Source organism: Henckelia pumila, chromosome 1 (genome assembly GCF_033568475.1).
Source record: "Henckelia pumila isolate YLH828 chromosome 1, ASM3356847v2, whole genome shotgun sequence".
Classification (NCBI taxonomy): domain Eukaryota; kingdom Viridiplantae; phylum Streptophyta; class Magnoliopsida; order Lamiales; family Gesneriaceae; genus Henckelia; species Henckelia pumila.
This window is the reverse complement of record NC_133120.1, coordinates 31,677,934-31,691,510: the sequence shown is the minus strand read 5'-3', so window position 1 is coordinate 31,691,510 and position 13,577 is coordinate 31,677,934. Positions and strand designations below refer to the sequence as shown.

The 13,577-nt window shown below is 33.8% G+C and overlaps 1 protein-coding gene across 3 annotated transcripts; it reads left to right on the top strand.

Annotated features, from left to right (window-relative positions):
• The first annotated feature begins 8,421 nt into the window (after positions 1-8,421).
• Positions 8,422-13,011, top strand: LOC140863260 (protein DETOXIFICATION 21-like). Of its 3 annotated transcripts, none has more exons than XM_073266564.1 (9): positions 8,422-8,523; positions 10,079-10,362; positions 10,895-11,436; positions 11,626-11,712; positions 11,787-11,843; positions 11,946-12,184; positions 12,317-12,435; positions 12,560-12,646; positions 12,760-13,011. In XM_073266564.1, the coding sequence occupies exons 2-9, from the start codon at positions 10,102-10,104 to the stop codon at positions 12,835-12,837; spliced, it is 1,470 nt and encodes a 489-aa protein (XP_073122665.1). In that variant the 5' UTR covers positions 8,422-8,523; positions 10,079-10,101; the 3' UTR covers positions 12,838-13,011. The 3 variants fall into 3 exon arrangements, with proteins under 3 accessions (XP_073122665.1, XP_073122671.1, XP_073122675.1); XM_073266570.1 differs by having other exon boundaries at positions 8,488-8,523; positions 10,082-10,362; XM_073266574.1 differs by lacking the exon at positions 8,422-8,523 and adding an exon at positions 8,953-9,080.
• The last annotated feature ends 566 nt before the right edge of the window (positions 13,012-13,577 follow it).

The following is a 13,577-nucleotide window of genomic DNA, read 5'->3' as shown; positions in this document are numbered from 1 at the left end:
ATAATTGTCCAAGCCCGGATGAAATTATTATTTTAAAATTTCAAATTTTCAAACCCATGGAATCCGCATACTTAGTCAAGAACAAGAGATTATGATTTCAATCTCTGCTCGTAACCCGGATGGAGTTAACTTAATTTTCAACAAAAGTTTTTCAAAAAATTTTATAGGTACGCCCAAGATCATACATGCAATGTCTAACAATCATCGGGAATCCAAAGACACTATCATGATCAACAAGCATCTATTGTCGTGCAATTATCAAGCAAACACGAACTTCATCAATTACATCGCTACACTACACTAGTTTAACATGCGTGCTTAAAAATATTCACGATTCAACCAACAGCTTCTCATGTTCAATCAAAAGCAACATTTCATTTTCAAATATTTTTTTTCTCAACTCTATCATCATAGGCCAACATTCATCATTCTACTTATTCACACAACATAAACACAAAACACAATGATATACATGAATACGAACTATTTGCAATGAACTAAACCAAATGAATGCAAAACACAATGATCAACGAACAATGAAATAATCTAGTCTACCCCCCCCCCCCCCCCATACTTATCCAAAGCATTGCCATCAATGCTTCAGAACAATGAACAAAATGCAAAACGAACATAAACACAAAGAAAAACAAAAACAACACTCCCCTGGTTATAGTCGTCATCTTTCTTCTCGGCAGTAGCAGTTGGGGCGATAGCAGCAGACTGGGTATAGCAGCCGGCATGGCAAACTGGAATGGGAAAGAAGTAAAAATTAAATAAAATAAAAACAAAAACCAAAAATAAAATAAAATAAAATAAAAAAAGGGAAAGAAAACTGGGTTGCCTCCCAGTCAGCGCTAAATTTATAGCCTAATGCCCGACTATGCAGAAGCAACCATCAAAGAGCGGCTGCCGCCCATAGTAAGAATCATACGACTCTACGTATGGGTCTTGATTGTGTACGCCCTCAATCTTGGCGTGATATATGCATGGGAAGCTCGTCGGTCCAACAACACTCAGTCGGAACTGATTAGTTTGGAAGGAGACTCGGATTGCAGGCTGAAGCTCATGGAGGATGGAATATTTTGGAGGTGGCGTCAATGGAAAGAAAGAATCTTCTAACAGTGTACATGGAACGACCATTGACGAGGTAAAATCTGTAGCCTTGTATGTTTCTTCCTCCTCCAAGTCCACTATTGGCTCTTATTCACAAGAAAATTCCTCAAAAATTATTTTTCATGCGCTGGCTCAGTTACTTCACTCTCTTGGCAGATCTCAAAAATTGGTTCTCTAAGAAGCGCAATATGTTCATCCAAAAGACTCCAATACTTGATACGGCTTTCTAAGAATTGATTTGTCTCTGTCTGTTGCCGCAAAAGATTCTCCAACCGAGCCATATAATATTTAGAACACCCTACACACTCTTCTTGACTCTCCGGTGGTTGGTTTGCAAAATTTTTAGAGTTGATATCTAGAGGATATTTGTGACTCCAACGTTGCAATGAAGGATCACAATGCCAATGGTAGTCGAAATCTGTCATATCATTTAACAAGTGCATCGCACTATCTTCATCTCTTCTAAACAATTGACTGCCAGTGGCCAAAGCTCCAGAATCTACCCAACTTCTTGTAATCTCATCCAAACCACCATAAAAAATTTTAGTGAGGGTGTAAGTCAAAAACTGATGGCATTGAAATCTTTTCGCCAAATCATTGAATCTCCCCCAAGAAGCATAGAAAGGCTCCAAATATTGTTGGCCAAACCTTGTGAACACCTGTCGATGATCCATCTCCAAGTACCTCACAAGTAAGAAACAATAAAATTAAGATTAAAAAATTAAGAAAGGGAACGAAAAGATAGAAAAAAAAAAGTCTAGTCTCAAGAAAATAATCTATCATAATATTAACTAAACAGTCCCCGGCAACGGCGCCAAAAACTTGACCGGCTAAATCGGTGTGATATGAATCTACTGGCAAGCGTACCAGGTCAAGTAATAGTAAAGTGGACTGAGAGTCCAAGTATCGATCCCACAGGAACTGCAGTCAATTCTCAAGAATTAATTATTTTACTTAATCTAGACAAAATCATAAAGAACAATTTGATTTAAATAAAATAAGAATTTATCAATAAAAACTGCTTAAGAAATAAGAATAAAAATAACTAAAGATAAAAATAATTAAAACAAAAGACAACCAAGACACACGTAGGTACCGAACAAATCATGTAACATGTAGTCGATTCAGGACTCAGATTTAATCTTAATTCACGGGAATTCTCCTAATTTGTTCAAAGGAATATTTCTAGAACAATCAAACCTATTCAAATATTGATAAACTAATCTTTCATAATTTTAATCAAATTTGAATGCATTAAATATTTATGAAAATTCAGTTTACACCCAAACCGCACACTGAAACCGAATTCTATTTCTAGTCGGTTTTACAATATGTTGATTATCAAAGTGATCAAAATCGAAACCTCCTCTGTCAACTTGGAATCGATTAACATGCAAGCAAACAGTTGATCAGGCTATTCACAAGACAAATATAAATCTGACAATCAATAAAATAAAATCAACTTTGAAAAATCTCAAACAAACATTCAAGTTTTCTACATAAATTTGTTCGGCCCAACCACGTCTTCTTGGTTGAAAATAAACTACTCAATAATTAAAAACAATAATTAAAAAATAAAAATAAGAAGAAGAAAAAAAATAGAAATCTTCTCTCCCAAGCCTTGTAGCCCGCCTCCCTTGCGTTCTCTGCGTTCTGGAACTTCCGAACCCTCAAAAATATGTTATATCTTCTATTTATATGGTCCGGAACTTGTACCAATTAATTTCCCTCACAAAATAGGACTTTTCGGAACAAAACTGACCACGGAACATGCGCGCGCGCGCGGAATAGGTCTCGCGCGCTCGCAGCACATAAAAACAGAGGTCTGGAACTCCGACTCGCGCGCGCACGAGCTTGATTCTCGCGCGTGCGCAGTACAATAATTCTGCTGCGAGCGACAATTTTGAAAAATTCATATCTAGAGATCTAGCCGTCCGAGCAAGCTGAAATTTGGACAGCAGCTTTAAAACATCTTGAACTTTAATCTGAATGGTAAAGATTGGATTCGGATATTTGTAAATTTAAATTTGATTTTTCTAACAAAGCTGCTACGCAATTCACACTTCAAAAATACATTTTCCTACAAAATCAACCCGAGGAGTGAAATACACACACATGCACTAAAACACATGAAAACACTTAAAAATAATATAAATGCACACAAAATAGACATAAAACTATCACAAAATAATGCAAACAAAATGTACTTATCATAAGCTTGAACATACTAAACAAAAAAAAAACGAGTATGAAATTTGTTGAATTTAAATTAAAAAAATTATGTATTGATATCTTCATATCAAATGAAGATTCATTTTGGTTGAGCGCTTCAAGTTTGTTCAATTTACTTTGGAATGGAAACAATCATCTTGCCACATCATGCAAATGCTACCGCATGTTGTTTGATGAGCGTCGTTTCCATCCATTCCAAACCAATCCCTAGAAACTGGTGTTGCTTTATTCATTGCCAAGCACTGGATTTGTGGAAGTGTTTCACCACGCCTTTGTGAGACGTTCATCTTCGGCCTTCGTCCAAGGTTTTCTTTTGACGGGTTCACCCCCATCGCGAGCAACAATGTTCTTCCTTTTCTTTCTAGATTTAGTAGACATGGTTTCGAAAGAAAAATTATAGACTTGGATGAGATTTTGGAAGAATTGAGTTTGGTTGAGCATAAAACTCAGCATTTGCTCGTCAGTGAATTGAGAAGTATTTGGTGAATGAGTATTAAGTATTTTTTTAATTTCGAAATTGGATTGAAAATGAAATGGAAATTGAAGAATATTAAGCTTTTGGAATTAAAGCAGAAGATATTGTGAGTTTTTTCGAGGTGTACTGAGACAAATTTATATAAGAATGTTTGGATTTTAAAAATATGGCCGTTGGTATTTTTTCATAATTTTTTTAAAAAATTATGATTGATGAGCTTCACGGAAAATTCGACCCTACCCCATGGGGTAGGTGGCATGATTTTATTGGTGCATATCATGTGGGACCCACATGATATGCACCAATAAAATCATGCCACCTACCCCATGGGGTATGGTCGAATCAACCGAGCTTCACTATACAAATTTTTTTTGCAGAACCCACCATATACTCGCACTTGGTAACATCCACAAAAGGCTTTACAAAAGAATCATTTAAAATATAACATATTATATTTTAAAATATATTTATAATAATAATTAAAATAATTATATCAAAACCAAAATAACCGAACCGATTTAGAAAACCAAACTGTTGAATCCTAACTTTTGCTGATAACAAAACAATATATCATTGTTATAGGATTGTAGCCAATTCATTGTATTAACAAGCAGCTATCAACCGATGAGTGCATATCAACCGATATACAGATATCAAACGATTCGAGTATGTCAAACGGACCCCAGATTCCAACCTCCTTAAAGTCTATATCTATCGATCACACATCTGTAAACTGTCTTTAGTGATAACAGCCGAGCACTAAATTCAAAAGGCATTGATTAACTTTGACAAGACAACTTAAATGCAGAAGATATAAGCATTTTAAAAGCCGTCTGATGCAGTTAATGATCCGTATATAGCATTAATGGTGAAGACTAGTGAAATGGACAGAATGAAAACTTAAAGTGCAGATATTCAAATCTCAGCAGCCACTGTTCCACTTAAAGATGAAAAGTGTCTCGATAAGAGTATTTATCAGATGAAGCCTATAATACAACATTAATCAGATAGGATGGACACATCATTCGAGAAAATAAAGACGTTGAAGAGATATTTTACATATAAAGAGAAAGAAAGCTTGACGAAAAATAAAAGAATATAATCAAAGCATCCCTCCAAGCTATCTTCTCGAGCACTCGAAATACTCATATATTAGAATTGCTCATCCTAACCCTTGCAAAGCATAAGCATATCTGATCTTCAAGAGATCATACAAGGGTTTCTCAAGTCCAGTTGCTGATTAAAGAACATTAGACAAATTCAACGGATTTGAGAATCTGAGTCTACGAACTGAGTAACAAACACTACTGTTGAAAGAAGTTTGATAATAACTTATAATCTTATCTGTGAAAATCTAGGAGTACCTTTTTAGACATTGATAAGTCCTAATTTGGAGTGAGTATATTACAATACGTTGTAATAACCAAAATCTTCTAGTGCATTCCTTCCTAAGTGGAAGAAGAGGAGACGTAGAAGGATTAAACGTTCGAACTACGATATCTCGTGTCTTTCTTACTCTTGCATGCTTTACATTTTAACCTTTATCACTTACTTTGTGTGAGCTGTGTCCCGCACTAAAATTAGTAGTTCATATTAAGTTAGGAAGCTGAGAAAATTAGTTAAGTGAAGTAACATTTACTCAACTGTTAAGACAAATATTTTTAAGGAGTGTGTATTCACCCTCTCCCCTTTACACACACCCGATCCCCAACACTAACCGAACCAAAATAAAATAGTTCGGATATCGGATTATATATTTCTAAAACCGAAAAAATCGAAAAATAAACCGAACCGACCGTTGAACACCCCTATATATTGTCTTATAATATTTTCACCAAAGTTACTTAATTATTATTTTTAACATGTTAAAAAAACTAAAAAAAGGATTTATTTATTGACGTGACTAGTGTGTCTATTTGTAATTTGGGATGTTTATATTTTGTGAGTGACAATGTAATTATTAGAAATATCTATAATGTTATATTATATAAGAGAGAAAATTGTAATTTTAGTCCTGTAAGTTGGTTTATTTTGGATTCAATCATGTAACTTTTCAAATTTAGGTTTTCATACAGTAAGTTGGTTTTTTCTTTGGTTTTGATCTTTTTTAACCGGAACATTAAACCCATCGAATTTTTCTTATTTAGTTGGATTTGTGAGTACATTATTTTTATTATTATTTTAAATTAGATGGAAAGTTGTTATTTAATTAGGTGTCTTTTTTCCTTGTTTTTTTTCCTTTTATTTTGCTTCAATGGATTTTAATTAAGACATGCTATGTATGATATACCAAGGCCAAATAAGTAAAATCCGGTGGGTTTAGTAGTTTCCGGTGAAAAAAAGACCAAAACCAAAGAAAAAAATCAATTTATTGTATGAACCAAATTTTGACAAGTTACAGGACTAAAATCCAAAATAGAAAATTGTAATTTCCCTATTATATTATAATGCACAAACTTCATAGAGTAACTATTTTGATAATTTAATGGATGAACAAAAATACACTTTAATTATTTTATCCAATGAAAGTTGTTACAACAAACCTATAATTTAACAGTAACACTCCTGTGAGACGGGTCAATCATACCCATATTTATAATAATAAATAATATTTTGACATAAAATGTAATACTTTTTAATGGATAATCCATATAAGAGACCCGACTCAAAAAAATGACCCTTAAAACCGTCTCATAGAAGTTTTTGTCATAATTTAATGGGTGAAAAAAATATACCTTTATCTTATCCAATGAAAATTGTAACAACAAACCTATTTTAGTAAATTGAAAATAACTAAATGATTTGTTGATTATAGTCATTATTTTAAAGATTCTCTTAGAAAAACTAAGAGTTTTGTACAAAATATTTAATTACATGAAAAATATGTGCACACAAATTATCTCGTACATGGTTTGCTAGTGTTTATAATATATATATATATATATAGTATAAAAATATATTTAAATATTTGCTAAAGAAAAAGTGATCATTAATTCATTACCAAAATCGTAGAGACATAACATAACTGAGTAGGATAATGGGTCGTCAGTCACCTGCTTGCCTACTTTTTAAAAATTTAAGGAAATTTGGGATTCAGTCCTAACTTAAAATTGATAGCCACGTAAAAGTTATTTATTTGTGGTAAAACCGTGGCAATGAATCTAAAGAACAAATTATGTATAATTGTTTGAAATATATACAAACAATATTTTAACTTTATTTATATAATTGTGTCTCGCCCCGGGCAGATGACATGGTAACCATATTAAAAAGATTCTTGATTTCGAAAATGTTTTATTTCGAAGGTATAAAAATGATCGAAAAGAAGTCTATTAGTGAATACAAAATTTTACAACTAAAAAAACAAATACAATAGCTCACTAAAAATTTCAAATGTGAACAAGAAAAGTAAATAATAGCTATTTCTAGAAATAGAACTGACGACATGGTGGAATTTTCTGATCAACTTCTATAGTCCCAAAATTCCATTTGTACTCTTTTGATTTCATCTTTGCTCTTATTTTATATATGCCACGAGGTATGTCATTCAATAAGTGAGGATGAGATACTTCCTGAAATAATCTAATTTCTGAAATGCACATATATGAGCAATGAAATCATCTAATTTTTAATCATAATAATGATTTTGATGTCATTCAATAAGTGAGGATGAGATACTTCCTGAAATAATCTAATTTCTGAAATGCACACATATGAGCAATGAAATCATCTAATTTTTAATCATAATAATGATTTTGATGGGTCTGAGTTTATTAATTAAGTCCATGATGCATAAAGTCTAATTTTATTTCTTAGTGACTTAAGTCCAATTTTATCCAAGCCCACGATACAAGAGTCCAAGCCCGTTAAGCACCCTTAAAAATCTATAAATAGAATAGTATTCTCGGCATTCAAGGTACACTCTCATTTTTGCTCTCTAATTTGAGCTTTTTTATTTTGAGAGATTATCATTGTGCTTTTTACTGACTTGAGCGTCGAAGTGTCTACCCTGGGTAACCTCCGGCGTATCTAACGAGTGTTCGTGACGCAGATGACGATCCACAAAGTTATAGGTTATGGGTTCAGGCTTACAATTTTAATTAATATAATACTCTCCAAATCCCAAATTTATAGGTTGATTTGTTTTTCACATATATTAAGAAAACAATAGGAAGATCAATGCTTACAAACAAACATTTTATTTAATACTTGTTTAATTTATTTTAAAAAAAATGTTGCATGTTTTTTTTAGAGTTATAGTTACTTAATAGGAATGTGTAATATGTCAGTACAAAACAAGAAAAAATGTTAAACGTAGAAATTGGATTATATATTTGGGATAATCGAAAAAAAAAGTATGTATTCGAGACGGTGAATTGCAATTTTTCTTACATGACATTCCGATAACACTGTGTATCAAAATTGTATTTTTTTAATAAAGAAAAATGCATTTAGTTTTAAAACAATAATTTGTATCAATTGATATATTTATTTAATTATTAATTATTAATTATTAATTTCTAAATAAATATATTGTATTTATTTTATTTTATTTGTATCTTGCCACAGTGCCCCCCTTCATTAATTCGATTGGACTCATTTTGCGTCCCTACACTGCTATTTTGTGGTACCTCGTGCAGCCCAAGTTCATTCTATCAAAAAAAAAAACCTATTTCAAAATCCACTTCTCGTGCTTTTGAGAGGTAAACTTTTTTTATTTTAAGCTTTTTGTTTTCTTCAAATACATGTGTGTGCTTACATCTGTGTGGGCAGTTTCTATTTTTGTGTTCTGTTTGTGTGTATATATATGTTTCTTTTTAAAGAAATTTGTTTGTTTGTTTGTTTGTTTGAGTAATTAATGGTTTTTTGTTGTTTGTTTGTCTTTTGCTTCGTTTTAGTTTTTCTGTTTTTGTCATCTTCTTATGTTTCCTTGATTCGTACTTCCTGGCTAGAATCTTGGAATTGTTCCATAATTCTGTATACATACCATTGCTCGTTTTGTTTGGATTTCATCTGTTTGGAAAACTATAATGTTTTTTTTTTGAGAGTGAGGAAAACTATAATGTTGGTAACGTATCTTGTAATTTTTTTTTTTCGATTTTTGTATTTTCCCGTCGGAGCCTTGACATGCTATTAAAAAAAAATAAATAAATAAAAAAATTGATACTTTGTCTCCGGAGATTGATAAGTCCACCCTCGGGTGGAAAAAACTAGAAGTGAAAAAAGTACAAGCAAGGAGATCAAGACAGTGACTTGATTGGTTAGTAGTCGGTAACAAGATAAAAGAAATAATAATGTAATCTTCCCTCTTTGTATGGGTTCAACATGCTGCCTACTTTATATTCGTATTTGGTTCTCTACTTTTGGAACATAGTTATATCAAACCACTATATGAAGATGTGATGCATAGCACAATCATATATAAACCAATATGAGATTAATACATGATTCAGCGGTAACAAACTCCCCTTGTAACAATATCATGACATGAAATGTCTTGTACACACTAGGTTCCTAAGACGATATAAGAGGTGTCACCCCAATCTCCCATCCGCCGAAAGCTCAATTGGCCGACCACCTCTAGCTTCGACCTTGTCGCTTGAAAAACGAAAACGATGAAAGGGTGAGCCGGGGCCGACATATTCATATCCAGATTCCAGACACATAACAAACTATGGAAATTCATTGTGTAACAACTAAACAATTTTGTTAACTCTAATATGATCTGCCTTTGACCAGAAACCTGTAATACTCAAGGGGAAAACGTGATGGCGGTCGAATAAACACCATCAAAGCCAAAGAAACTACTGTTCATGGAAAAACACATGAAGATTGTGATTATATAAAGTCTACTATGATTGGTCTCTGACTAGAAAAATGGTTATTCTCAAGGGGAAACCAACATGGCCGTCGATGAAAATGAACACCGTCAGTAATGCCATAAAACTGCTTGTTATCGAAAACCATAATCCTCAAGGAAATCACAAATTTGTAAACTCTAATATGATCTTTACTAGAAAACCATAATTCTCAAGGAGAAATCATCACTGGATGATGATGAAATTTGGATGTGTTTATATCCAGTTTTTTGGTGTGGAAATTTACTGTGCCAAGAACTTGGAGTGCATCTTATGTGAATTTTGCCATTTTCTCACATTTCACAAGTCTATATATATACAGTCTTTTGATGTTGTTTATGTATATAAACTGTATGATCGTAATGTGATGATATTTTCACCTTTCTCCCATTTGTCTCAGAAGGAAAACACAAAGGACAGTTAATGGAAAGCAGTAGTAGTGAAACATTTTTAAAGAAGGTAGAAGCCGAAAGTAATGGGAATGAGGATGTGAATCTTAAACAGAAGATCTGGAATGAAAGCAAAAAAATGTGGGTTGTGGCTGGCCCTGCTATATTCACTCGGTTCTCAACATTTGGGGTGAACGTCATCAGCCAGGCGTTTGTTGGACACATCGGTGCCACTGAGCTTGCTGCCTTTGCTCTGATTATTACTGTCCTCATCAAATTTGCTAATGGATTGTTGGTAAATGATCCTCTTTGAGTTTCCATAAAGAAATAGCAAAACGCTCTAAACATGAGAAAAGTATGGCCAATTTATGTGATGGAGCACCGTTGTATGTGATCTGTCTCACAACAATCAAATGTGTGAGTCGCATTAAATGAATTTAGCCTTCACTATGTACTTTTCATACTAATAAACCACAATAAATAAATACGAAGTAACGTCTGAACAAGTTGGGTTCATGTTAAATTGCAATCCGTCAAGCATTTGGACCTGTCAAAACACCTGCTGCACTAAGACTGGATATGCAGCTCATGAGTCATGAGCTTTTGATAAATTGTGATATTGTCCATAAGATGAAAAGCACAAATAAGATCTTGGAAAATTGAGAATGCTTCCATTTTAAATTAACAGCTCGAGACTTGTGGTCAAAAGATGTTGGAAATCAGGCTTTTGGAACATCTATGAGGGCTGTCCCAACCCATATATACCTTCACTTCTTTGCATAATATCTTTCAACTTTGTTTGATTTATATAAATTCGAAATTTGCAGTTAGGTGTTGCTAGCGGATTGGAAACTCTATGTGGGCAAGCGTATGGTGCAAGACAATATCACATGCTTGGGATATATCTTCAAAGATCATGGGTGGTTTTGGTTTTAACGTCGACTTTATTGTTGCCTGTTTTTGTTTTTGCTGGCCCCATTTTCAAAGCTTTAGGACAGGATGAAAGTATTGCGGACATGGCGGGAACTATTTCTCTTTGGTTCATTCCCGTGATATATTCATTTATCACATCCTTCAGCTGTCAAATGTTCCTACAAGCACAGAGCAAGAACAGGATTATCTCTTATTTGGCAGCATTATCACTATGCATCCACATTTTCCTCTCGTGGCTCTTGACAGTAAAATACAAGTTTGGAATTGCTGGTGCAGCCATATCCACTATCTTGGCATACTGGATCCCCAATATAGGTCAACTAATATTTATAATCTCTGGAGGGTGTAAAGAAACGTGGAAAGGTTTTTCGATGTTGGCTTTCAAAGATCTTTGGCCCGTAGTCAAGCTTTCTTTATCTGCTGGTGCCATGCTCTGGTTAGGCTATTTTACAATGTTCATGAATATACTCCTTGTTCAATGCTAGTTAGTAGTTTGTATTGTAAACACTTTCAGAAGCCAACTCCGATGTCGCATCTTGTCATCTATATAATTTGGGATATTCAGCTTTCTCTATGCCCTTAATCCGCAGAGTTTAACTATGTGTTTGATTTTATTCGATGTCAGTCTTGAAGTCTGGTACAATTCCGTATTGATTCTCTTGACAGGGAACTTGAAAAATGCTGAGGTTGAAATTGATGCACTCTCCATATGGTAGCTCTCTTCCTCTATTCTTCTCGATTTTCATATGTATGGTGAGGACACTAGAACTGTGTTATTTCTTGCAGCCTCAACATCAATGGATGGGAAATGATGATATCTCTTGGTTTCTTGGCTGCAGCAAGGTACTATGATCATTCTTAACAGCTCGCGATTCATTTTATGTTGACTCTACAAGAACTCATAAAAATTGATTATAACTCACGATAAATGCTCTTCAATCCTAGTGTCCGTGTCTCGAATGAGCTTGGAAAGGGAGATCCTAAAGCTGCGAAGTTCTCTATCGCACTGATAGTCATTACATCGTTCTCTATTGGGTTCATTCTCTTCATAGCTTTCCTCTTCTTGCGGGAGCGTCTAGCTTACATATTCACAAATAGTCCTGAAGTTGCAGCAGAAGTGGCCAACTTGTCTCCTCTTCTCGCGTTTTCCATTCTTATGAACAGCGTTCAACCCGTTCTTTCTGGTAACAACGTCTATCTCAGTTCAAATAAACGATTTACGATCCTATGTTCTAGGAATTGAAGGGCAGCAATTGTCCTCAGATCAAAACTAAGTAAACAAATGTGAATGATCACGCGTTTTCCTATAATCACAGGTGTTGCCATCGGGGCTGGATGGCAGAGCACTGTGGTATACATCAACATAGGATGCTATTACCTTATCGGGATCCCTTTCGGAGCTGTTCTTGGTTATGTAATCAAATTACAAGTCCAGGTTCGCAGCCACTCGATTCATCAAATTCTTTTTCTGGTTTCAGTATAAATATTTATGCAAGACTTGTGTGATCATCATTTATTGTCTGAACACTTAAGACAACAGAGTCTATTTTGTTTCACAGGGTGTTTGGATTGGGATGCTCACCGGCACACTCATCCAAACTATTATACTCGTCGTACTAACTTGGAAAACTGATTGGGATAGACAGGTAATGGCTACTTTTCACACGATTTCGATTCTTGCAAGATGTTTTCCAAGGCTCTAGAAGATAATCCGAAGCTATTACACCCTCTTCGATTGTTTATTTATCGTTTGTCGTAGGTATCGATAGCTCAAACACGAGTTAACAAGTGGTTTGTGGAGCCGGAAACAAAAGATGACGGCTTGCTAGATGCCTGAAGGAGCAAGATTAAGTTGGATTACCGGCATTCCCTTTTATTTTGGCTTCGAAATTCTCTCTCCCCTTGTATTTTTTTTGCATTTTTTTTTTTGGAGCATTTGGGTGGGAGAAAATGGTATATGATACTTGTAGCAACTTTTGATTGACAAATGCTATGTGTTGAAGTTAATGCTAATTTAATGATGATGCTTTTTTTAAAAAATAATAATAATATTATTATTATTATTTCTTAAACATAAAAAAATAATGTATGAAGAAGGGAGTTTAAATACGGTAAATTAAGGAGAAATTCCAAAACCAATTATTTATTGGTTTCAGGTCCTTGTGCCAGTAAATATATTTTTTCGGTTTATTATTATTATTTCTTAAACATAAAAAAATAATGTATGAAGAAGGGAGTTTAAATACGGTAAATTAAGGAGAAATTCCAAAACCAATTATTTATTGGTTTCAGGTCCTTGTGCCAGTAAATATATTTTTTCGGTTTCTGACCAATATTAATTCTTAGTTTCACCTCCTCATTTTACCAAAAATTACTCATATACCTTTTTTAAATATATATATATATATATCTTTTATATATGTTAAATAATAAAAAAATGTCTCCTTCTTCCTCATTTCTTTCATCCATCCTATCAATCCCTTTCTCCATTTCTTCTCACCAACCCTCTTCTACTTAATTAGCAAATTTGGTGTGAACGAGATGAAAAAGTCTCCTAAACCCAAAAAGTCGAAGAAC